Source organism: Lethenteron reissneri, chromosome 54 (genome assembly GCF_015708825.2).
Source record: "Lethenteron reissneri isolate LAM-NWPU_2019-01 chromosome 54, ASM1570882v1, whole genome shotgun sequence".
NCBI classification, from domain to species: domain Eukaryota; kingdom Metazoa; phylum Chordata; class Hyperoartia; order Petromyzontiformes; family Petromyzontidae; genus Lethenteron; species Lethenteron reissneri.
Window position 1 is genome coordinate 407,183 of NC_083832.1, and position 24,626 is coordinate 431,808.

A 24,626-nucleotide genomic window follows, 5' to 3' on the forward strand; every position below is an offset into this window, starting at 1 on the left:
CCCGGCGACCCGAGTTGGAATCCCGCTCGCGACCGATAAACGGTGGCCACCCACCCACCCCCTCGTGTGCCGCACCGGCCTTCGTAGGTGCTGCTCGCTAACGGGACTTGCGCCGACTGTCTGTTAAAGCTACACGGGGTCTCTGTGTGCGTGTGTGTGCGCGTGCGCACGTGCGTGTCCCTGCATGTTCATCCGTGCGCCTTTCCGCCCCTAACACAGACCACGTGGACGTGCGCGTGGAGGTTCGTTACGGGGAGGTGAGCGTGGCGCACGCTCTGCTCCCGTTCTACGACTGCGAGCGGGTGGTGCAGGACGACGAGACGAGTCCGTGAGTCGCCGCCGGCGCCGCGCTCCACCGGGGGCGCTCTGGGGAATACAATGACAGAAGGAAACTCGTAACGCTGCGTACGCGGCGGTGCATGTGCTCACGTACGTACGTGTGTGTCTTTGTCTGCATCTGTGTGCGTGTGTGTTTGTGTATGCGTGTGTGTTTGTGTGTGCGGGTGCGCATGTGCGTGCGTGTGCGTGCGTGTGCGTGCGTGTGTGTGCGTGTGTGTGCGTGCGTGCGTGTGCGTGTGTGCGTGCGTGCGTGTGCGTGTGTGCGTGCGTGCGTGTGTGCGTGCGTGTGTGCGTGTGCGTGTGCGCGCTCGCCAACAGGTGCGCTCACTGCGTCACGAGGCACTGGACGTGCAGCTGGTGCCCTCTGGAGTTCAAGTGCACGCACGAGCCCCAGTGTACTTCCGCCCACACGGTGAGAACCGGCAAAGCCAGGTTACCTCGCACCGCGTTCACCCGGCCCCGCGTTCACCTTGCGTCGCGTTCACCTTGCGTCGCGTTCACCTTGCGTCGCGTTCACCTTGCGTCGCGTTCACCTTGCGTCGCGTTCACCTTGCGTTGCGTTCACCTTGCGTCGCGTTCGCCCGGCCCCTCGTTCACCTTGCGTCGCGTTGACCTTGCGTCGCGTTCACCCGACCCCTCGTTCACCTTGCGTCGCGTTCACCTTGCGTCGCGTTCACCTTGCGTCGCGTTCACCTTGCGTCGCGTTCACCTTGCGTCGCGTTCACCTTGCGTTGCGTTCACCCCGGCGTCGTGTTCACCTTGCGTCGCGTTCACCCGGCGTCGCGTTCACCTTGCGTCGCGTTCACCTTGCGTCGCGTTCACCCGGCGTCGCGTTCACCTTGCGTCGCGTTCACCTTGCGTCGCGTTCACCCCGGCCCCTCGTTCACCTTGCGTCGCGTTGACCTTGCGTCGCGTTCACCCGGCCCCTCGTTCACCTTGCGTTGCGTTCACCTTGCGTCGCGTTGACCTTGCGTCGCGTTCACCCGGCCCCTCGTTCACCTTGCGTTGCGTTCACCTTGCGTCGCGTTCACCTTGCGTCGCGTTCACCTTGCGTCGCGTTCACCCGGCCCCTCGTTCACCTTGCGTTGCGTTCACCTTGCGTCGCGTTCACCCGGCCCCTCGTTCACCTTGCGTCGCGTTCACCTTGCGTCGCGTTCACCCGGCCCCTCGTTCACCTTGCGTCGCGTTCACCTTGCGTCGCGTTCACCTTGCGTCGCGTTCACCTTGCGTCGCGTTCACCTTGCGTCGCGTTCACCTTGCGTCGCGTTCACCCGGCGTCGCGTTCACCTTGCGTCGCGTTCACCTTGCGTCGCGTTCACCTTGCGTCGCGTTCACCTTGCGTTGCGTTCACCTTGCGTTGCGTTCACCCGGCGTCGCGTTCACCTTGCGTCGCGTTCACCTTGCGTCGCGTTCACCTTGCGTCGCGTTCACCTTGCGTCGCGTTCACCTTGCGTCGCGTTCACCCGGCCCCTCGTTCACCTTGCGTCGCGTTCACCTTGCGTCGCGTTCACCTTGCGTCGCGTTCACCTTGCGTCGCGTTCACCCGGCCCCTCGTTCACCTTGCGTTGCGTTCACCTTGCGTTGCGTTCACCTTGCGTCGCGTTCACCTTGCGTCGCGTTCACCCGGCCCCTCGTTCACCTTGCGTCGCGTTCACCTTGCGTCGCGTTCACCTTGCGTTGCGTTCACCTTGCCCCGCGTTCACCTTGCGTCGCGTTCACCTTGCGTCGCGTTCACCTTGCGTCGCGTTCACCTTGCCCTGCGTTCCCCCGTGTGGTGCTGTGTGCAGGTGTCGAGCAGCGACGATTGCCCCGCGATCGACAAGGTGCTGCACTCCCTGGTGCCCACGGGGGTTCCTCGCCACGTGCGCATGACCGCTCGCAACCTCCACCTGCTGGACCACGTGAAGGAGGTGCGGGGGGGGGGGCCCTCGCTCTCTCCTCTCCTCGTTTGCGTCGCGTCCGTCGGCTACGTGTAGCGAGTGCGGTGTTGCCTATAGCGATTGTGGTGTCAAGCGAGCGTGGTGTTTAGCAAGTGCGGTTTTTTGCTGTGGTCCGTCGATGTCTGCGCATCAAACTTATTTCCCACCGTACGTAGCCGACGGTGCTAATCGGAGGTTGCGGGGGAAGGACAACAAACTAAACACGTAGAGCAGTTCTTAAGAAGTTTGTTTTCAATCTGGATGATGATGATGATGTTGATTTAAAAGCGCATAGCTCCAACAGCTTCCTTGTATCGGAAGTGAAGAGCATTTCAAATGGCCGTAGAACTGCATCTGAAAGCACCACGCGATGCGCTGACCGTCTTTGTTCGATGGGCAGCCAAAAGCCGTTGCTGCTGTTGCCGCTGCTGCCGCTGCTGCTGCCACTGCTGCTGCTACTGCTGCTGCGAGGATACCCGGAGTGGTGCCTCTAGCTAGTGAGGTGACTGGCTAGTGCGGTGTTATCGTGTTGTGTGTGCAATGTCCGGCGTCTGCACTCGTCCGGTAACCACGTGCGTGCGTGTGTGTGTGTGTAGGTGACCTGCACCGTGCTGGTGGAGGGTCGCACCGTCGCCAGCCTCGGCAGCGTCGACGACACCGGCGCGGTGACGTGCGATGCCCAGATCGTGAGTGGCGCCGTCACCGCCGCACCCGCACGGGCGGCGCGCCAATGTAGCGCCGTTTCCGGCGGCAGCGCCGGCGCGCCGCTGGTGTCGGGAGAGCGCGCTCCGGTTCGCTCTCCGGCACGCTGGCGGTGCCGCTGATCTGCTGCTGCAGCTGCTGCTGCTGCAGTTGCAGCAGCAGCAGCTGCAAGCGTAAACTGGCCACGTTTGTTCACGTGACAACTTTATTAACGACTGGGGAAGGAGGCATCGTCGTGGTTGTTGTTGTCGTCGTCGTCGTTGTTGTTGTTGTCGTCGTCGTCGTTGTTGTTGTCGTCGTTGTTGTTGTTGTCGTTGTTGTTGTTGTCGTTGTTGTTGTCGTTGTTGTTGTCGTCGTCATTGTTGTTGTTGTCGTTGTTGTTGTCGTTGTTGTTGTTGTCGTTGTTGTTGTCGTTGTTGTTGTCGTCGTCATTGTTGTTGTTGTCATCGTGGTTGTTGTTGTCGTCGTTGTTGTCATCATTGTTGTTGTTGTCATCGTTGTTGTCGTCATTGTTGTTGTTGTCGTCGTCGTTGTTGTTGTTGTCATCGTCGTTGTTGTTGTAGTCGTCGTCGTCGTTGTTGTCGTCGTTGTTGTTGTTGTTGTTGTTGTAGTCATCGTTGTTGTTGTCGTCGTTGTTGTCTTCATTGTTGTTGTCATCGTTGTTTGTTGTTATTTTTGTTGCCATTGTTGTTATCTTTGTTATTTTTTGTTGTCATTGTTTTTATTGTTATTGCCATCTGCGCTTCTGACGCCGGTGCCTGCCGCGTTTCTTTGTCCCCCCCCCCCCCCCCGCTCAGTACGAGTACCACACGGAGAGCATGGAGTACCAGGCGGAGGTGTGGCTGGAGCTGAGCAAAGGTCATCGCCTTGACAACCAGCAGCGGCACAACGGTACGGGGAGCGGGGTGGTGAGGGGTGGCGGGGGGGGGGGCGGGGGGGCGGCAGCGGCCCACAATGCCGTGCGGTCGAAGTCGCCGTTTAAGTTCCGTCCGAGCGAGGCGTCGGTTGTTCATCTCCAGAGCGCAAAGCGGCGCAGTGGTCAGAGCGCCACGCCGCCCTACGAACCCGGCGACACGAGTTCGACTCCCGCTCGCGACCAGATAAAAGTTGCGAATATTTTAAGCGGCCTCCTTTTGGTCGACTCGTACTTAATAACGAATCACTTGGTGCGGTGTGCATGTATCATCAGTGTAATCTTCTCATTGTTGTTATTATTCTTGTCGTACGGCTGATAGGCAGATGCAGAGCAACGGCTACAATGTCACATTCGGGATTCGCGTGGTGAGGCCAGAGAGCCGCGTCAGTGCGGGAGACCAAGGCGGTCCGGCGTGTTGGTGTTGGCCACCCAACTCCACCCCCCCCACCTCCTCTTCGGGCACCTTGTGCCAGCCTGATGGCGCTCGCCCCGGCAGCCTGTTCAAGTTTTTAACGCCGGGGGGATCTTCGTATTGTGTGCAGTGACGCTGTACGACTGCTCCAAGGTGCAGACGGACTGCAGCGAGTGCGCGGTCTCGGATGCGCGCTACGGCTGCGTGTGGTGCGCCCACTCGTGCCGCTACAACGAGAGCTGCGCCGCAGTCTCCCCCGAGTGTCCGGGGCCCATGGTGAAATCGGTGAGCGCCGCCACCGTCGCTCCGCACACCGCACGCGGTGCCTCCGCGCTGCCCAGCGCTCACCCAAGCCCCGCTAGGGCTGCTACTACCCATGGGTGGGAAAAACCCGATTTCTCCAGCGGCAGGCATCGGGTTTTTTCTTTGATACAATTAAACCCGATTTCGGTGAATTAAAACCTGGTTTAGGCTGCTTCCTCGTCGGTGCTACTATCGTACTCGGGGGGCCGTTGGGCACGGGGTAGTCGTAGAATGTGGCGGGCAGGTTGGTCTTGATGGACACGAGCTTCTCCACAATCGTGGGCGCCGCCAGTAAGTTCCTTAGCTTGGAATGGATGAAGCCCATCGTTGCGAAGTTGGCGAAGTGCGGCTCTGCAATTAGAACCAATTAATCCGGATTTCTCCCAATCTCAGATGATCGGGTTTAATATAAAAAGACAATAAAACCCGATTGTAAAAAACCCGACTGTGCCACCCTTGGTACTACGCCCAGTAACCGGGCTGCACATAATGACAACACGTTATCCGCCGTGGCCTCACAAGGCCGGCACCACACAGTGACATTCAGTCACTACATGTGTATGTTGAACTTCTTTCACACCATACGTAGCCAACATGCTAATCGGAGGTGTGGGAAATTATCATTGTTGTCATCACCATCGTCATGGTCGGCATCTTCGTCATCACCACCACCGTCGCCATTATCATCATCATCGTCGTCATCACCATCATCACCACCATCGCCATCATCATCATCATCGTCGTCATCACCATCATCATCATCGCGGGAGCCATAGCCATCATTGTCGTTAGCACCATCACCATGGTCGCCATCATCGTCATCGATGACGAAGTTGGCGACCATGATGATGGTGCTTAGTTGATTAATCGTCCTCGCTGTTATCATCGTCATGATCATCACCTACCGGACCCCATCAACCAATCGGCTCTTTGACTGGGCGAACGCTATTGGCCAATCGGTGGAGATCGCCTTCCCTGCACGCGATCCCATTGGCCAATCGGTGATGACCTCCGTTCTTGCACAGCCCTCATCGGCCAATAGGCGATTTCCTCCTCTTTTTTTTTTTTAAGGTCTTGGCATCAGCCAATCGGCAGTGGCCTCTTCTGAGCCTTGCAGTTCTTGCGAGCCAATGAGTGACGCGCGTCTCTCTCTCTCCCGTGGGATTGTGGGTAACAGATCGAGCCACACACGGGCGTGCTGGAGGGCGGCACCATCCTCACCGTGCACGGCTCCGACCTCGGACGCTCTTTTGAAGAGGTAACCGCAGCGCGGGCGACGAGGTGGGAGTGATGAGGTGGATGTATTGAAGAGCGTGTGATGATGTCAGAATCAGAGTATTTATACTGGAGAAATCCGATGAACTATAAAGCTCTTTTTCACAGATATCTAGCAGGGGCAGGTAAGACTGTTACAACAACAAACGGTACATAAACACGATAGGGGTTCAAAGTACAAGAAAGGTAAACAAATCACCCAAACACATACAAATTAAACTAAACCATTCCCATCCTACCAGGCAAAGCCCACTGAGGTATTAAATTATTCTTCAGAAGCGACCCTGGGCCGCAAATGATAGCTCAACAAAGTGGGTCACTTGGACATTTATCGCAGCAAAATCATCTAAAATATTTATCTCAATACATGTTTGTAAACATGGAGAAAAAAATCCACGTGACCACGGGGAGAGAGACACGCAAACTCCAGATATTACAGCAGCAGGCGTCAGGGTCGGGATCAAATCCACAACATCCTGTATACCATATTCTTGAATCTTTCGGTAAAGTCACATAGAAGGGAAATAATAAAAGAATAAAAATAAAACATCATAAAATTCTCACGTTTCGGCCACAACACAAGCAGCCATCCTCAGGTGAAGAAAAGAGCTGTTCCTCACCTGAGGACTTTACTGAAAAGATCCAAGAATATGAATCCCTGCAGTCATGAAAGCTTTAAATCGAAATTAAATCCTGTATACCAGGCGAGGGAGTTAACATCTCCTAGCCACCGTGCAAAGTGGTGACAAACAGGTGTCTGGGTCGGGATCGAACCCACGACCTCCTGCACACCAGGCGATGAGGCGGGAATGATGAGGTGGATGTGATGAGGTGGGAGTGACGGGGTGGCGGTAAGGCATTGGACGAGGTGTGCGGCGTTGCTGTGCTGTGCAGGTGGTGTCAGTGCTGGTTGGGAGCAAGCCGTGCGTGCCGCTGCAAGACCTCTACAGAGTCTCCAAGAGGTTCCGCTCGCTCGCTCACTCACGTCACTCGCTCACTGTCACTCACTCCTCACTCACTCAAATTGCTCGCTCACTCACTCGCTCGATCACTCGCTGACTCACTCCCTCGCTTGCTCAGTCGCTCGCTCGCTCACTGTCATTCACTCCCTCAAATTGCTCGCTCGCTCGCTCGCTCACTCACTCGCTGACTCACTCGCTCGTTCTCATTCAGTCTGTCACTTGCTCAGTCAACCACTCACTCAATGACTCTTTGACTCGTTCAGTGCCTCACTCGGTCACTCACTTGCACGCTCACTCGCTCAGTCGCTCCCTTAGTCACTCACTCAGTAACTCACTTGCTCGATCACTCACTGGGTCACTCACTTAGTCACTCACTTGCACGCTCACATCGCTCAGTCACTCGCTTAGTCACTCACTCAGTCACTTACTTGCTCGATCACTCACTGGGTCACTCGCTTAGTCACTCACTTGCATGCTCACTCGCTCAGTCACTCACTTAGTCACTCACTCAGTCACTCACTTGCTCGATCACTCACTGGGTCACTCGCTTAGTCACTCACTTGCACGCTCACTCGCTCAGTCACTCACTTAGTCACTCACTCAGTCACTCACTTGCTCGATCACTCACTGGGTCACTCGCTTAGTCACTCACTTGCACGCTCACTCATTTGAGGCATTCGCTCGCTAATTCGAATGCTCACATGCTGACACCCATACATGCCCTTCACACACACAAAGATCTCCCATATAGCCTTAACATACTTTTTGTGGCAAGCGCTGTTAGGGAGTACCTATGAAGGCCGGCACTGCACACGAGGGGGTGGGTGGCCAACTCCACACATACACCTACGCTCGCTCACTCCCACAATCTCTCACTCACACACCTACTAACTTGAGATACTGCTGCTGATGATGCTGCTGTTGTTGCTTCTGTTGATGTTGCTCCTGCTGATGCTATTGATGATGCTGTTGTTGCTGATGATACTGCTGCTGCTGTTGCTTCTGTTGAAATCGCTCCTGCTGATGCTGCTGATGATGCTGTTCCTGCTTATGACGTTGCTGCTGCTGATGTTGCTTCTGTTGACGTTGCTCCTGCTGATGCTATTGATGATGCTGTTGTTGCTGATGATACTGCTGCTGCTGTTGCTTCTGTTGAAATCGCTCCTGCTGATGCTGTTGATGATGCTGTTCCTGCTTATGATGCTGCTGCTGCTGCTGATGTTGCTTCTGTTGACGTTGCTCCTGCTGCCGCTATTGATGATGCTGTTGCTTCTGCTGCCGCCGCTGCTGCCCACAGAATCGTGTGCACGACGGGCAGCGCGGACAGCGCCGGCGATGTGGCGGTGGTGGTGGAGATCGCCGATCGAGCGCCGGCCTCGTTCGAGCACTTTACGTACCAGGCAAGGTCACGGCGGGGTCAGAGTTACGGTTAAGTTCAGGGTAGAGACTCCCTCTCCCGCGTGCAGTTGTGACTACGAACTCCACACCGTGGGTCATGTGGCCTCGCACTGCTGGGGCAGCGCGAGGCTACACGGGTCATTTGGCGGTTGGGTGGGTGACTGGGCGGTTGGGTGGGTGGGTGACTAGGCCGGTAGGTGGGTGAGGTGGCGGGTGGATTTGTGTGTAGGTGGGTAGGTGAGTGGGTGGCTTGGTTTGTAAATGGGTGGGTGAGTGGGTGGGTTGGTCGGTGAGTGAGTGGGTGGGTGGGTGAGTGGGTGGGTGAGTGGGTGGGTGGGTGGGTGAGTGGGTCGGTGGGTGGGTGAGTGAGTGAGTGAGTGGGTGGGTGGGTGAGTGGGTGAATGGGTGCGTGGGTGAGTGAGTGAGTGAGTGGGTGAGTGGGTGAGTGAGTGAGTGAGTGGGTGGGTGGGTGGGTGGGTTGGTCAGTGGGAGGACGGGTGGGTGGGTGTATCTATAATTCGCCAACTCTCAGACTTTCGAGCTGAGCCTCTCAGTTTCTCTGCACAGCCCGCGCGACGGCGAGCTTCATTAGCGTTGTGACATCACGAGTTGTCTCCCCCGGCAGAGTCCCTTCATCACGAAGCTGGAACCGAGTGAGGGGCCGGTCGAGGGAGGAACCCGCATCACCATCTTCGGGAAGCACCTGCTGACGGGAAACCGGGAACTCATCGCCGCCTTCATCGGGGACAGCCCGTGCAGGTGAGCACCTGGGTTGGTGACGGTGGTGACGATGGTGACGGCGGTGATCGTGATGATGGTGGGGATTATAATGACGATGACGGTGGTGGTGAGGATGTTGGTGACGATGTTGACGTAGCTGCGATGGTGGTGGTGGTTGCATCACCACAGCTGGCCGATATGCAAATGCCACATACACACACACCTGTGATCACGATGCCACCTCTGACGACGATGTCGTGCGGTGTCGGTGCCCGCGCAGCGATCTGCGCATGGTGGGGGTGGAGGAGGAGGCGACCCTCGAGTGCTCCACGCCCAAGGTGCAGGAGAAGGTCTCCGTCGCCGTCAGCCTGCGCTACGGCGGCACCAGCGTCTCCAACGCCAGCGCCGAGGTCTTCGAGTACAAAGAAAACCCAATCATCAACGACTTCAACCCCAAAAGCAGCTTCTATGGGTACCCGCCCCTCCCGCCCCCTCCACCCCCTCCACACCCCCCGCACACATGATGACGATGCTGCTGCTGACGATGATGATGAGTGTGTGATCGGCGCGGGGTTGCGGTTGCTGTGTTTGCAGGGGCGGCCGCGTGATCACGGTGAGCGGCTCGAAGCTGAACACGGCGCTGAAGATGTCCATGGAGGTGGAGGTGCAGCTCCCACGCCGGCGGCGCTCCCTGCACCCCTCCACAGTGAGACACAGAGACTCCCTCCCCCTCCCTCCCTCCCTCCCTCCCTCCCTCCCTTCCCTCCACTCCCTCCCACTCCACTCCCTCCCTTCCACTCCGCTCCCCTCCCACTCCAGCCCCCCTCCACTCCATTCCCCTCCCTCCCCTCCCTCCCCTCCCTCCCTCCCTCCCCTCCCTCCCTCCCTCCCTCCCTCCCTCCCTCCCTCCCTCCCTTTCCTCCACTCCCTTCCACTCCACACCCCTCCCACTCCGCTCCCCTTCCCTCCACTCCCCTCCCTCCCTCTCCCTCCACTCTCTCCCTCCCTGCACTCCTACACTCCTGCAGGTGATGGGTGGTGATGGGTGGTGATGGTGGTGATGGCGGGAGTGGTTGTAGTTCTGGTGATAAGTGTTCATGACTGGTGGTGATGGTCATGGTAGTAGTGGTGCTTATGACGCCGATACCGATCGGCATGACGCTTGTGGTGATGCTGCTGCCGCCATTGATGACAACGACGGTGCCGCTGATGATGCCGTCTCGTCCGCCCCCTCCCCCGCCCCGTGGTCAGATCTCGAGTCCCTGCGAGTTCCGCTCGGCGGATGAGGCCCTGTGCCCCTCCCCCACCGTGCCGGACGGCTCGACGGTGCTCCGCTCCTGGTTCCAGCTGGACGGGTTCCGCAGCGACGTCACGTCGCTCCTGACGTACGAGGAGAACCCCCTGCTGTGCCGGCCCGGCACCGCGCCCTACGTCATCAACGGCCACAACATCCTGACCATCAAGGTAGCGCGCCGCGTGCCGCGTGCCGCGTGCCGCGTGCCGCGTGCCGCGTGCCGGCAGCATCGCCCGCCCTGCGCTCGGTCGCCACACCGCAGGTCACGGCAACTCACCCGCAGTCGCTTGCTCACTCGCTCGCTCGCCCATCAACCCACGCACTCACCCAGTCACTCGCTCACACCTACCCACTCACCCAGTCACTCACTCACACCTACCCACCCACTCACCCAGTCACTCACTCACACCTACCCACTCACTCACCCAGTCACTCGCTCACACCTACCCACTCACTCACCCGTCCACACCCACTCACCCATTCACTCACTCACACCTACCCACCCACTCACCCGTCCACACCCACTCACCCAGTCACTCACTCACACCCACTCACAGCCACCAACTCACTCACCCAGTCACTCACTCACACCCACTCACAGCCACCAACTCACTCACCCGTTCACACCCACTCACCCAGTCACTCACTCACACCCACTCACAGCCACCAACTCACTCACCGGTGTTGGCCGTGGGTGGGACTCAAACTCGGATCGCCGGGTTCGTCGCGCAGCGTAGCGCTAAACGCTACACCACCGCTCCCCCACTACCGCTCACTCGCCCACTCACCCACACTGAGTCCGTGGGACTCTATTTCAGGAGGGGTCCTGCATTGGGTGTTCATTTTAATGCGATTCAGCAGCAGGATAAAAACCCACGCGCAATAATAACCTCGCTCGGTTCAAGAAGCGAAAACTTGCGCTCTAACCGAGCGTCTCGTATGCCCATGCCGGCCTTCATAGGTGCTACTCCTTAACAGCACTTACCCCAAAAATCTGTTAAGGCTATACGGCGGGATCTTTGTCTTTGTGTGTGAAGGGCATGTATGGGTATCAGGGTGTGAGCATTCGAATGAGCAAACAAACGTGTGAGTGAGTGAACGAGCGAGTGAGCGTGTGACTAAGCGAGCGATCCAGTGAGTGACTGTACGAGCAAGAGATTGATCAAGCGAGTGAGTGACTGAGCGAGCGTGCGAGCTAGTGATTGAGTGAGTGACTGAGTGAGTGATTCAGTGACTGAGCGAGCGTGCGAGCTAGTGATTGAGTGAGTGACTGAGTGAGTGATTCAGTGACTGAGCGAGCGTGCAAGCTAGTGATTGAGTGAGTGACTGAGTGAGTGATTCAGGTGACTGAGCGAGCGTGCGAGCTAGTGATTGAGTGAGTGACTGAGTGAGTGATTCAGTGACTGAGCGAGCGTGCAAGCTAGTGATTGAGTGAGTGACTGAGTGAGTGATTCAGTGACTGAGCGAGCGTGCGAGCTAGTGATTGAGTGAGTGACTGAGTGAGTGATTCAGTGACTGAGCGAGCGTGCGAGCTAGTGATTGAGTGAGTGACTGAGTGAGTGATTCAGTGACTGAGCGAGCGTGCGAGCTAGTGATTGAGTGAGTGACTGAGTGAGTGATTCAGTGACTGAGCGAGCGTGCGAGCTAGTGATTGAGTGAGTGACTGAGTGAGTGATTCAGTGACTGAGCGAGCGTGCGAGCTAGTGATTGAGTGAGTGACTGAGTGAGTGATTCAGTGACTGAGCGAGCGTGCAAGCTAGTGATTGAGTGAGTGACTGAGTGAGTGATTCAGTGACTGAGCGAGCGTGCGAGCTAGTGATTGAGTGAGTGACTGAGTGAGTGATTCAGTGACTGAGCGAGCGTGCAAGCTAGTGATTGAGTGAGTGACTGAGTGAGTGATTCAGTGACTGAGCGAGCGTGCGAGCTAGTGATTGAGTGAGTGACTGAGTGAGTGATTCAGTGACTGAGCGAGCGTGCGAGCTAGTGATTGAGTGAGTGACTGAGTGAGTGATTCAGTGACTGAGCGAGCGTGCGAGCTAGTGATTGAGTGAGTGACTGAGTGAGTGATTCAGTGACTGAGCGAGCGTGCGAGCTAGTGATTGAGTGAGTGACTGAGTGAGTGATTCAGTGACTGAGCGAGCGTGCGAGCTAGTGATTGAGTGAGTGACTGAGTGAGTGATTCAGTGACTGAGCGAGCGTGCGAGCTAGTGATTGAGTGAGTGACTGAGTGAGTGATTCAGTGACTGAGCGAGCGTGCGAGCTAGTGATTGAGTGAGTGACTGAGTGAGTGATTCAGTGACTGAGCGAGCGTGCGAGCTAGTGATTGAGTGAGTGACTGAGTGAGTGATTCAGTGACTGAGCGAGCGTGCGAGCTAGTGATTGAGTGAGTGACTGAGTGAGTGATTCAGTGACTGAGCGAGCGTGCGAGCTAGTGATTGAGTGAGTGACTGAGTGAGTGATTCAGTGACTGAGCGAGCGTGCGAGCCAGTGATTGAGTGAGTGACTTGAGTGAGTGATTCAGTGACTGAGCGAGCGTGCGAGCTAGTGATTGAGTGAGTGACTGAGTGAGTGATTCAGTGACTGAGCGAGCGTGCGAGCTAGTGATTGAGTGAGTGACTGAGTGAGTGATTCAGTGACTGAGCGAGCGTGCGAGCTAGTGATTGAGTGAGTGACTGAGTGAGTGATTCAGTGACTGAGCGAGCGTGCGAGCTAGTGATTGAGTGAGTGACTGAGTGAGTGATTCAGTGACTGAGCGAGCGTGCGAGCTAGTGATTGAGTGAGTGACTGAGTGAGTGATTCAGTGAGTGAGTGAGCGACGCGACTGACGGGGGGGGGGGGGTCTTTTTGCCTCCGTTCGTCCTCAGGGCCAGAACCTGAACAAGGCCATGGATAAGGAGGAGGTGGAGGTGACCATCGGCGAGGAGCAGTGCAAGGTGGAGATGATGGACAGCTCCTCCCTCTACTGCAAGCCCCCGCTCACCCAGCCCAGCGCCAGGGCCGGCGGCGACGAGGCTGGCTACGGGCAGGAGGAGGAGGTCAGTAGTCACGTTGCACGTGGACCTCTGTGTGCACGTGGACCTCTGTGTGCACGTGGACCTCTGTGGGCACGTGGACTTGGAAGAAGTTGTCACCCCCTGTGAGTGGCTTGCTGAAGTGCCATCTGCTCCAGAGTCTGAGACCAAGAAAAGCGCCGGGCAGAGATTATCTCCCAAGCGAAATGCTGAGGGAGGGTGGCATTTGTGTGCAGACTCCCCTATATGACATCATAATAACAGTCTGGCCCACTGGATGGGTTCCGCAGGATTCATAGGATGCCCTGGTGGTTCCCCTCTTTAATAAGGGGGACCGCACAGCCTGTAACAACTACAGGGGCATCTCTCTCCTCAGTGTGCCAGGCAAGGATTATTGAACATCGCCTTGCTAGGCATGCTGAGGGGAGAGGCTTGCGGAGCCCCAATGTGGTTTCAAGTCAGGTCGATCCTGCACAGATTCCATATTTTCTGTCCTTCAGCTACAGCAGAGGTGCAGGAAATTCCAACAGGACCTACATCTCTGCTTTATTGACCTTGTCAAGGCCTATGATACCATCAATAGATCTGGGCTTTGGGTTGTTTTTCGTTCTTGGTTGTGCTGGAGGAATCTCAATTTGGTACAGATACAATGGGAGACTGATCGATGCCTGGGTGTGGTCAAGGGATGCCTCCCTATTGGTCAACCATGTTATGTATGCCGGTGATCTGGTGATTTCTGCTCACCCAGAGGAGGAGCTGGAGGCGCTGCTTCTGAACCTGGAACATGCCAAAACTAAGCACCTGTCTGGATATTTTGTGCCATCAAACACTCGAAACCCCCTCAGCTCCCCATTGGTAATGGGACAGTTGTAGAGAGAGTGGAGAGTTTTCCATACCTCGGCAATGTACTCATGACCAGCTCCGGTTTCACAGCTGAGGTCTCATGTCGAATCAGTCGAGTGGCATCTTTTCATCGGCTGTGTAACGCTGTGTGGAAGCTACCTGGTCGGTCGCTCAACACGAAACTTTGGGTCTTCTTGGCCACGGTCATGCCCTCCCTTCTTTATACTTGCAAAACATGGACCCCCCTAATGGAACATCTTCGCCGGTTAGACACATTTAGGCCTGCCCCACGATCCATCCTGGGTTTAACCAGGCTGGATTGTGTGAGAAGCTCACAAATCCTTGAAAGATCTCGACAAAGTCCCATCGGTGAGCTCCTCCTGCAGGCAAGGCTGCATTGGCTGGGTCATGTAGCCCACATGCCCAGCCACCGCATACCTAAACAGATTTTTATTTACGCGATCTAACCCAAAAAAACTTGTATTATAGATGATGTTGGTCGCAAAAGCCTACGTGTTAAACTATAAACAGCTTTTGTTTGGCCGGATAGAGAGGGCTCAACGGGTGCGGCATGGGGTAGAGAAGAGATGGAGTGATGTGGTACAAGAGGATTTGGAGCTGAGTGGACTTGCCAATGACTGGTACCAGCGGTATCACGATCGGCCCCTGTGGAGGAGGCTTGTGAAGGACGCTACTGGCCAGTTGGAGGCAGTCGCTCTCCAGCAACAACGGAGATCAGAGGAGCGACGCTCACAACAACGAGCGGAACACCGGTCGGCTAAAGCACAGCAAGTTGGCACAGTAGGGGGCACAGGTGGTGCATCGGCCACTCATCTCAGTCAGTCAACCCATGGCACCTGGGTCTGCCCTATGAGCTCCTGCCACCAGGCGTTCGACACTTCACGTGGCCTTAACGTGCACTTAGCCTGGCACAAGCGCCGTGGTTACATCACCGCTGCTTTGTGACGAATAGCGGTTGTTGTGTCTCTGTCTCACTCTGTGTGCGTGTCTCTCTGTCCATGTGTAGATTATCGACCGTTCTCTGAACTGCACGTTGGCCACTTCCTCCACCCTCCCGGCGGCGCCAGCGTCGAGACGGTGACGGCGACCTCCCCCAGCTCATAGTGCGTGTGGCCTCCCCCCCCCCCTCTCTCGCACACAGACAAAGATCCCCCCTATAGCCTTCAACCCATTGCTGGGGCAAGTGCTGCAAGCCGGCGCCATCTGATGGTGGCACGGCACGCGAAGGGATGGGTGGCCAGCACCGTGCCCATTTGTTTCCCCAGTGGCGATGTTTTTACATGCAGCACCAGGCACTCATTTAAGGCCAAGTCGACCTAGGGAGAGACCCAGATCCTGCTTAGGTATCCCGTCACCAATGTTGGCCACGAGCGAGAATCTTCGGTATTCGCATCGCGGCGTGCTGACCGCTGCGCCACCGCTCCCTGGGTGTGGTGCTGGCCGCAGTTACTCCGTCATATCCCGTGGCGGCCTTCGCAGGTGGTGTGCAGAGGAGGCGGCGGCGGCAGTCGCCCTCCAGCATCAGCGGAGGGCGGATGAGCGACGCGGGATTGTGTGAGGGGCTCGCAGGTCCTTGAAATATCTTGGCACATTCCCATCGGCGAGCTCCTCCGGTGGGCGAGGCTGCGTTCAGCTGGGTCGTGTAGCCCGCATGCCCAAGCCATTGCATACTCATGTGGGGGAACGGTAGTGTAACGGTTAGCGCTACGCCCCGCTACGAACCCGGCGACCCGAGTTCGATGCCCGCTCACGGCCAACACCGGTGACGATAATTAATTTGACCCGATCCTGGGCCTCCCCTAGGTCGACTCAGCCTCAAATGAGTACCTGGTGTGGTGTGTAAACATCAGCACTGAGAAGACAAAGACAGCCGGATGTGGTGCTGGCCACCCACCCCCTTCTGTGCCATTCCTGCCTTAATAGCTGCTTGTAACAGCACTTGCCCAATAATCTGTTAAGGCAATACGGGGGATCTTTATTTCCTCTTCGTTGTGTGTGTATATAGTTGTGTATACGTATGTGTACACATTTACGAGCGTGCACACATGCGTGTGAGTGTATGCCTTTATACACATGCATATACGTGCGTGTGTGCGTGTGTAAATATGTCTGTGCACGTGTGCGTGTACGCATGTACGGGCGTGTACACGTGTGTGTGAGTGTGTGTTTGCCACTTCACGTGGCCTCAAAGTGCATCTGGCCTGGCACAGGCGCCGTGGTGACGTTACCGAATGACGGGTATATATGTATGTGTGCGTGTGTGTGTACGTGTGTGTGTACGTGTGTGTGTACGTGTGTGTGCGTGTGTGTAGGTGCACATGGGCGTGCTGCGCTTCCCGCTGGGCCGCGTGCGCTACTCGACGGGGGACGGCCTGCTCTCCAAGGGGGCTATCGCCGGCATTGCCGTGGGCCTCCTCCTGCTGCTACTCGCCATCATCGCCCTCATTCTCCTCCTCCGGTCATGCTCACCTCCACTCCCGCCACCGTCCTCTTCTGCCTCCTCTCCCGCCTCGTCTTGTCCCCCTGTCCCCCTCCTCTTCTCCCGCCACCATCCTCCTCTCCCGCCTCCTACTCGCCAGTATCGTAGAGTCGCGTCGTGGGAATTGCATTGCGGTTGACATTGTCGTGGGTTCACTTGAGAGACGCACCGATTCAGGAGGCAACACCGTTTATTCTGCGACCACAACGGGGTAGCTACACAAACGGGTCGGGTCAGGTCAGGCGGCACACTGCCTCACCCACGATGCCGAGCACGAAGACCAAAGAGGAGACGCAGCACGGCAGGTTCCATATGCCCCTCAGCGTGGCCCCGCTCCGCCCTCGGACACGCCCCCATCCAGAGCCTCCTAGAAGGTTCTGGAGCGCCTTCCACGTGTCCCCTCCCTGGCTCCGCCCTGGGCCACGCCTCCTTATGGAACTCAACTAGAACATGCCCCTCTGTCACCTTTGGCCTACATCCCATCACGTGTCCCTGCCGGCCAATCGGACTACTACGTCCTCAGTTGTCCCCTACTCTGCCAGCCCCAGAGACCTCTTCCATGACATCATTCCTCTGCTGGCAGAGAGGGCCACCATACCCACCATTCCGCTCTCTGTCGGTAGATGGTGCTAGGCGCCGTAGTGACCCATTGTATGTCACTACAACATCGTTGATGCAAGTGCTGGTTGACATGATTAACGTTGTTGTCGTCGTTGTGGTGGTCGTGTGGTGGTGGTGACGCTGGCTCGCCGTGCAGACACAACGCCAACCGCGAAAAGGAGAAGATCCTCATGGAGATGACCAGGATGGAGGACAAAGTGCGGGACATGGTGCGGCGCGAGTTCGCAGGTGACTCCCCCTTCCCTCCCCCCTTCCCTCCCCCCTTCCCTCCCCCCCTTCCCTCCCCCCTTCCCTCCCCGTTGCCCCACTACCTCCCCCCGGGCCGCCTCCCCCCTCCCCCCCACCAACTCTTGGCAGCGGTGCATCGGTGGCGGTGTGCTGGGGTTGGACAAGGATAGCCGGTGGACGTGACGGTGCAGATTACCGCGATGCGGATTGTCATGGTGCTGCTTCCCATGCCACTGCTAAACCAAACCGTGAACACGTTTTTTTTTTATGTTACCAGGCAAGGGCCCTACTGAGCTGTGTAGATTTTTTTGTTTAACTGCTCAACAACTTTGCATGGGATTCGCCTCCCAGTTGCATCCATTCGTTCAAGTCGCGAAAACTACTAAATTATCAAACCGTTTTTTCTTTTACCAGGCAAGGCCCCACCCGAGCTACAGTAGCTCTGTTTATCATTACACGCTTTTATTTAACTCGCTGTCTGTTGCCGTATCCTCAAATCTTGTAACTCAATTTTAACCCACTTCCCAATGTCGTTTCGACTGCAAACTTGGTATACTTATGTCATACTGATGACAATACTGTATTCTATCATTAAAACTTTTTTTTTAAACCATCTCTTTTATATCTTATGTTTCGGCTTGGGTCTAATTGTCCACGCTCACTGACATTGGCTGTAAATGACCACGGCCACTTACGTTATGGCAAGCCTCGCGGCCGCTTCCTGGAGTCGTGCCATTAGGAGTACGTTACATTTCATTAAAACGTGGTTTAAAAAAAGTATTTTAAATATTACTTACTCAGAAGTGAGCTGGCTATCACAAATGATGGCTCAACGAAGTGGCTTGCCACGACGTGGCATGCGTATCAGCCAATTACTCCTCACACGTGATGCTGATTCTAAATGTGGAAGGGAGAAAACCGGAGGACACAGACAAATCCACGCGATTACGAGTAGAGAGAGAGAGCCTCTAACATACAGCAGGCGCCAAGGGTCGCGATCGTTGCCACGATGTTGTATCTACGTACGTTGAACTTCTATCGCACCGTATGTAGCCAACCCATGCTAATTGATGCCGGTCGCTGTGATGCTCGGTCGCCGTGACGACGGTCGCCATGACGCCCCCCCCCCCTCCTGACGGCCGTCTCCGCCGTGCGCCGACCTCCTCCAGACCTTGTGACGGACATGTCGGACCTCGACGTGCTGGTGGACGAGACGGGCATCCCCTTCCTCGAGTACCACCGCTACGTGGAGCGCATCTTCTTCCCGGTGCAGCAGCAGCTGCTGTGCGAGGGGGCGGCGCCTCCTCCCGCGTCGCCCTCGTGGGACGCGGCGCTCACGGGCTTCCACAACCTGCTCAACAGCAACTCTTCTCATCAAGGTACGTCGGCGCTGTCAGCTTCGGTGTAGCCCGGCGCGCCTGGTGCGGGCGGGAGTGGAAAGCTGGTCGCGGGTCGCGGGGTCACGGGGTCGCGGGGTCACGGGTCACGCGCCAAACTGGGCCGGAGTTGAGCGGAGTCCGACCGTCTCGCGGGCCAGGGTGTGCGGTCCGATAGCTCAACGGCGAGGTGCTGGGTACCCTCGACGAGGTTACGAGAGGTGTCTGTGTGTACGCGCTGTACGTAGCCAGAGAGAGACACACAGACCCACAGGCTCACAGAGTGAGACACACGCAGAGAGACACACTCACAGAGTGAGACACACAGACAGAGAGACACACACAGAGTGAGACAAACAGACAGAGAGACACACAGAGTGAGACGTACACAGAGAGACACACACACAGAGTGAGACACACACACAGAGTGAGACACACACACAGATAGACACACACACAGAGTGAGACACACGGACAGAGAGACAAACACAGAGTGATACACACACAGAGTGAGACACAGAGAGACACCACAGAGTGAGACACACAGAGAGACACACAGAGTGAGACCCACTGACAGAGAGACACACACACAGAGAGACACACACAGAGAGACACGCACACAGAGTGAGACGCAATCTAAATCGAGCGGAGTGCGTGTGTACGTATCTGTGCGGTGGTGTAGTGGTCAGCGCTACGCTGCGCTACGAACTCGGCGACCCGAGTTCAATTTCCGCTCGCAGCCACCAACACCGGTGACGATTATCTGAACCGGTCATGGGCCTCTCCTAGGTCGACTCAGCCTCAAAATGAATACCGTGGGAAATGAAAACAGCGCCACTAGGGAGACAAAGGCAACCGTGCGTGGTGCTGGCCACCCACCCCCCGTCGTTGCCATGCCGGCCTTCATAGGTGCTTGCTAACAGCACTTGCCCCAACAGCCTGTTAAGGCTATACAGGGGATCTTTGTGTGTATCTCAGTGTGTATCTCTGTATGTCTCTGTGTGTCTGCCTACCTGTCTGTCTGTGAGTGTCTCTGTGTGTCTGTCTGTCTGTGTGTCTGTGTGTGTCTGTCTGTCTGTGAGCATCTCTGTGTGTCTGTCTGTGTGTCTCTGTGTGTGTCTCTGTGTGTCTGTCTGCCTGTCTGTCTGTGTCTGTCTGTGAGTGTCTCTGTGGGTGTGTCTGTCTGTGTGTGTCTCTGTGTGTCTGTCTGTCTGTGTGTCTCTCTGTGTGTCTGTCTGTGAGTGTCTCTGGTGTCTCTGTGTGTCTGTTCTTGCCTGTGTGTCTCTGTGTGCTGTCTGTATGTGGTGTCTCTGTGTGTCTGCCTGTCTGTGTGTTCTCTGCCTGCCTGCCTGTCTGTGTGTGTCTGTGTGTGTCTGTCTGTCTGTGAGTGTCTCTGTGTGTCTGTCTGTCTGTGTGTGTCTGTGTGTGTCTGTGTGTGTGTGTCTGTCTGTGTGTCTGTCTGTGTGTTTGTCTGTGTGCTTCTCTGTGTGTCTGCCTGGTGTGGTCTCTGTGTGTCTGTCTGCCTGTCTGTCTTGTGTCTCTGTGTGTCTATCTGTCTGTGTGCCTGTGTGTCTCACCCCCCCCCCCCCCCGCCCACTCTGCTCCGCTCCTCCGTGCAGTTCATCCAGACGCTGGAGATGCAGCATGGCGGCGTGAGCCAGGCGCACTGTGGGCGCATCGCGTCGCTCGTCACCGTGGTGCTGCACGACAAGCTCGAGTACTACACGGACATCCTCAAGACGCAGCTCGTCGCCATCATCGACAACGACGTCGAGACCAAGCCCAAGCTGCTCTTCCGCCGGTGAGCGCCGCCGCTGTCGTCGTCGTAGCGGGAATCTTGATTATGACACGCTTTTATTTAACTCACTTCGTCTGTTGTCGTATTCTCAAAAAAAAAATCTTGTAACTCAACTTTTACACACTTCCCAATGTGGTATCGACTGCAAACTTCGTATAGGTATGTCAGACTGATGACAACACGATATTCTATCATAAAAATCAAAAACATATATTTTATAACTTTTTACACGCTTTTATTTAACTTACTGTATGTGTTGCCGTATCCAAAAATCTTATAACTCAATTTCAACCGTATTCCCAATGTCGTATCGACTGCAAACTTCGTATAGCTATGTCATACTGATGACAACACGATATTCTATAATTGAAAATTAAATATATAATTTTAAACAATTCTTTTTAAATGGCTCTAATTGTCTACGCTCAACTCACGTTGCCTGTAAATCACCACGTGGTCCCTGACGTCACGGCAAGCCTCGGGGAGCCACGCCCAGGGGCGGGGGATGTGGAAGGAGGGGGGGGGAGGCCGATGGGGGAAGGGGGCAGGGGGAGGGGCAGCTCGGATAGTCATTTCATTAAAGCGTGTTTAAAAAAAAAGAGTATTTTTAAATATTTTATTTACAACTGGAGGTGCCATCGCTACCCTCCACTAGATTATCGGCCGTTGCAAGGTCTGATGGGGCACGGTAATCTCTCTCTAGACGGAGGAAGAAATCTGATGAGCGGTTGAAGCTCTTTTTAAACAGATGCCCAGCAAGGAGCCACGGGCTCAGAAATGTAAAACACACAATCGGAGTACGGAGCATAGGAGAGGAAAGCAAACGGTATTAAAAATAATATTAATATAAATATCTAATATATAATATACATACGTAACACATGATGGAGTTCACATTCCTCGCCGCGACGATGCTGACGACCGCACCGGGCGCTCATTCGAGTGCCAGCAGGATTATCTGAACCGGTCTTGGGCCTCCCCTAGGTCGACTCGGCCTCAAATGGGGAACCTGGTGCAATGTGTACAAAAAGGCGGCCGGGCGTGGTGCTGGCCACCCACCCCCTCGTGCGCCGTTGCCGGCCTTTGATAGGTGCTGCTCGCTAACAGCATTTGCCCCTACACTCTGTTGAGGCTACACGGGGGGGGGGGTTCGTTGTGTTGGGTGTTGATGGCGGGCGGTGCGTGACCGGAGGGAGCTGTTCACCCTCTTGCAGGACGACGACGGTGGCTGAGAAGATGCTGACGAACTGGATGTCGATCTGCCTCTACACGCACCTGCGGGTGAGCGTCCTTGTGGCAACGGTGTTACCACTGCGTCCTCGTGGCAACGGCGTTACCACTGCGTCCTCGTGGCAACGGCGTTACCACAGCGTCCTCGTGGCAACGGTGTTACCACAGCGTCCTCCTCGCAACGGCGTTACCACAGCGTCCCCGTGGCAGCGGCGTTACCACAGCGTCCTCGTGGCAACGGCGTTACCACAGCGTCCTCGTGACAACGGCGTTACCACAGCGTCCCCATGGCAACGGCGTTACCACAGCGTCCTCGTGGCAACGGCGTTACCACAGCGTCCTCGTGGCAACGGCGTTACCACAGCATCCTCGTGGCAACGGTGTACCACAGCGTCCTCGTATCAACGGCGTTACCACAGCGTCCTCATGGCAACGTGTTACCACAGCGTCCTCGTGGCAACGGCGTTACCACAGCGTCCTCGTAGCAACGGCGTTACCACAGCGTCCTCGTGACAACGGCGTTACCACAGCGGCCTCGTGGCAACGGCGTTACCACAGCGTCCTCGTGGCAACGGCGTTACCACAGCGTCCTCGTGGCAACGGCGTTACCACAGCGTCCTCGTGACAACGGTGTTACCACAGCGTCCTCGTGGCAACGGCGTTACCACGGCGTCCTCGTGGCAATGGTGTTACCACAGCGTCCTCGTAGCAACGGTGTTACCACAGCGTCCTCGTGGCAACGGTGTTACCACAGTGGCCCCATGGCAACGGCGTTACCACTGCCGCAGGGTGGCAACGGTGTAGTGCTCCTGCTTTACAGCATGGAGGGTCTGGGTTCGATTGTTGACTCGGGCGACTTGTCTGTGCGGGGCTTGTACACTCTCCCTCTGTTCTACAGAGAGAGTGAGTGAGAGTGAGCGTGTTGAGTCGGGCGTGGTGCTGGCCACCCGCCCCCATGTGCGCCGTGCCGGCCTTCACAGGTGCTACTCGCTAACGGCTCTTGCCCCAACAGTCTGTTAAGGCTACACGTGGGATCTTTGTCTTTGTGCAATGGAGTGAGTGTGAGCGAGTGAAGTTTGTCGGTTCTCCCCTTGTTCTGCAGAGTTGTGAGTGAGATTGAGTGAGTGTGTGTGAAGTTTGCTAGTTCTCCCCTTGTTCTGCGAGGGTTTCCTGCCGAGTTCTCCCAAGCTAGACACACACAATGTAACTGAAATGTAACTGAAATGTAACTGAAATGTAACTGAAATGTAACTGGTATTGGCCCAAAACGTTCCCAATGCTGGAAATGTTACCTGCACACAGCAACAGCAGCAACATCGCCGCGACCGCAATAAGCCTGGCAGGACCCTCCTGAAAAAGAGACTTGAGTCTCAGTGAGGCTTTCCTGGGTAAATTAGCAAAATAGTTAACAAAACAACTTATTATTACAGAGCACATTCACAGGTAACGAATCGGCACGACCTACATTCGATCACCTGACTCAACCCCCCCGTGTCCCTGTAACATCTCATCCTTTGTACGATCTCTCCTATCACCGCGGGTCTCCATGTCCCCCACGTGCCTGTGTCTCACCTTGGCCCCCCGTCTCTCGGTGTGCCCCGTTTTGTCTCCGTGTCTCTCCGTGTCCTCGTGACCCCTCCCTGTGTCTCTCTGTGTCTCTCCGCGTGGCGGCGTGTCCCCACTCCCTCCCCGTGTGTCCCCTGTGTCTCTCCATGTCCCCGTGTCCCCGTGCATCTCCACTCCCTCCCGGTGTGTCCCTGCAGGAGACGGGAGGCAAGCCGCTCTACATGCTGTTCAAGGCCATCAAGTACCACGTGGACAAGGGCCCCGTGGATGCGCTCATGCACAAGGCCAAGTTCACGCTGGACGAGAACTCGCTGCTCAAGAACAACATCGAGCACAAGGAGCTGGTGCGTGTGTGTGTGCACGTGTGTGAACGTGTGTGTGCGTGTGTGTGCGTGTGTGTGTGTGTGTGCGTGTGCATGTGTGTGTGTGTGCGTGTGTGTGTGTGTGCGTGTGTGTGTGCGTATGTGTGTGTGTGGGGAGCGGTAGTGTAGTGGTTAGCGCGCTGCGCTATGAACCTGGCGACCCGGGTTCGATTCCCACTCACACCAACACCAGTGACGATTATCTGAACCGGTCCCGGGCCTCCCCTAGGTCGACTCAGCCTCAAATGAGTACCTGGTGCAGTGTGTAAACATCGCCACTAGGGAGACAAAGGCGGTCGGGCGTGGTGCTGGCCCACTCACCCCCTCATGTACCGTTCCGGCCTTCATAGGTGCTCGCTAACAGCACTTGCCCCTACAGTCTGTTAAGGCTATATGGGGGATCTTTTGTGTGCGTCTGCGTGTCTGCGTGTGAGTGTGCGAGGTGTGTGTGTGCGTGTGCGTGTGCGTATGTGTGTGCGCGTGTGTGTGTGCGTGTGAGTGTGCGAGTGTGAGTGTGCGAGTGTGTGTGCGCGCTCCTGGGGAGTGACAGTGTAGCGGTCAGCGCTACGCTGCACTACGAACCCGGCGACCCGAGTTGGATTCCCCGCTCACGGCTACCAAGACCGGTGACGATTATCTGAACCGATTGCGGGCCTACCCTAGGTCGACTCGGCCTCAAATGAGTACCTGGTGTGGTGTGTAAACATCGCCACTGGTGAGACAACAACAGTCTATTAAGATTTACGGGGGGGAATCTTTGTCTTGTGTCGCTGTGCGTGCCGAATCAGACCCTGAAGGTGAACCTGGAGGAGATGTTTGCGGCCAACGGCGCGGTAGGGGAGGCGCCGGTG

At 56.3% G+C, this 24,626-nt stretch overlaps 1 protein-coding gene across 1 annotated transcript in view; it reads left to right on the plus strand.

Moving 5' to 3' along the window:
- LOC133356448 (plexin-B1-like) overlaps window positions 1-24,626 on the plus strand; it is a 46,840-nt gene that overhangs the window by 13,722 nt on the left and 8,492 nt on the right. The window contains 24 exon segments of the mRNA XM_061573981.1: window positions 220-328; window positions 658-751; window positions 2,127-2,249; window positions 2,855-2,944; window positions 3,758-3,851; window positions 4,419-4,573; window positions 5,769-5,849; window positions 6,761-6,828; window positions 8,126-8,228; window positions 8,852-8,985; window positions 9,227-9,418; window positions 9,541-9,652; window positions 10,198-10,410; window positions 13,105-13,275; window positions 15,122-15,166; window positions 15,168-15,218; window positions 16,428-16,573; window positions 17,352-17,443; window positions 18,613-18,808; window positions 18,810-18,822; window positions 20,439-20,620; window positions 21,832-21,898; window positions 23,611-23,757; window positions 24,564-24,623. Coding sequence (XP_061429965.1) covers window positions 220-328; window positions 658-751; window positions 2,127-2,249; window positions 2,855-2,944; window positions 3,758-3,851; window positions 4,419-4,573; window positions 5,769-5,849; window positions 6,761-6,828; window positions 8,126-8,228; window positions 8,852-8,985; window positions 9,227-9,418; window positions 9,541-9,652; window positions 10,198-10,410; window positions 13,105-13,275; window positions 15,122-15,166; window positions 15,168-15,218; window positions 16,428-16,573; window positions 17,352-17,443; window positions 18,613-18,808; window positions 18,810-18,822; window positions 20,439-20,620; window positions 21,832-21,898; window positions 23,611-23,757; window positions 24,564-24,623 — 2,738 coding nt within the window.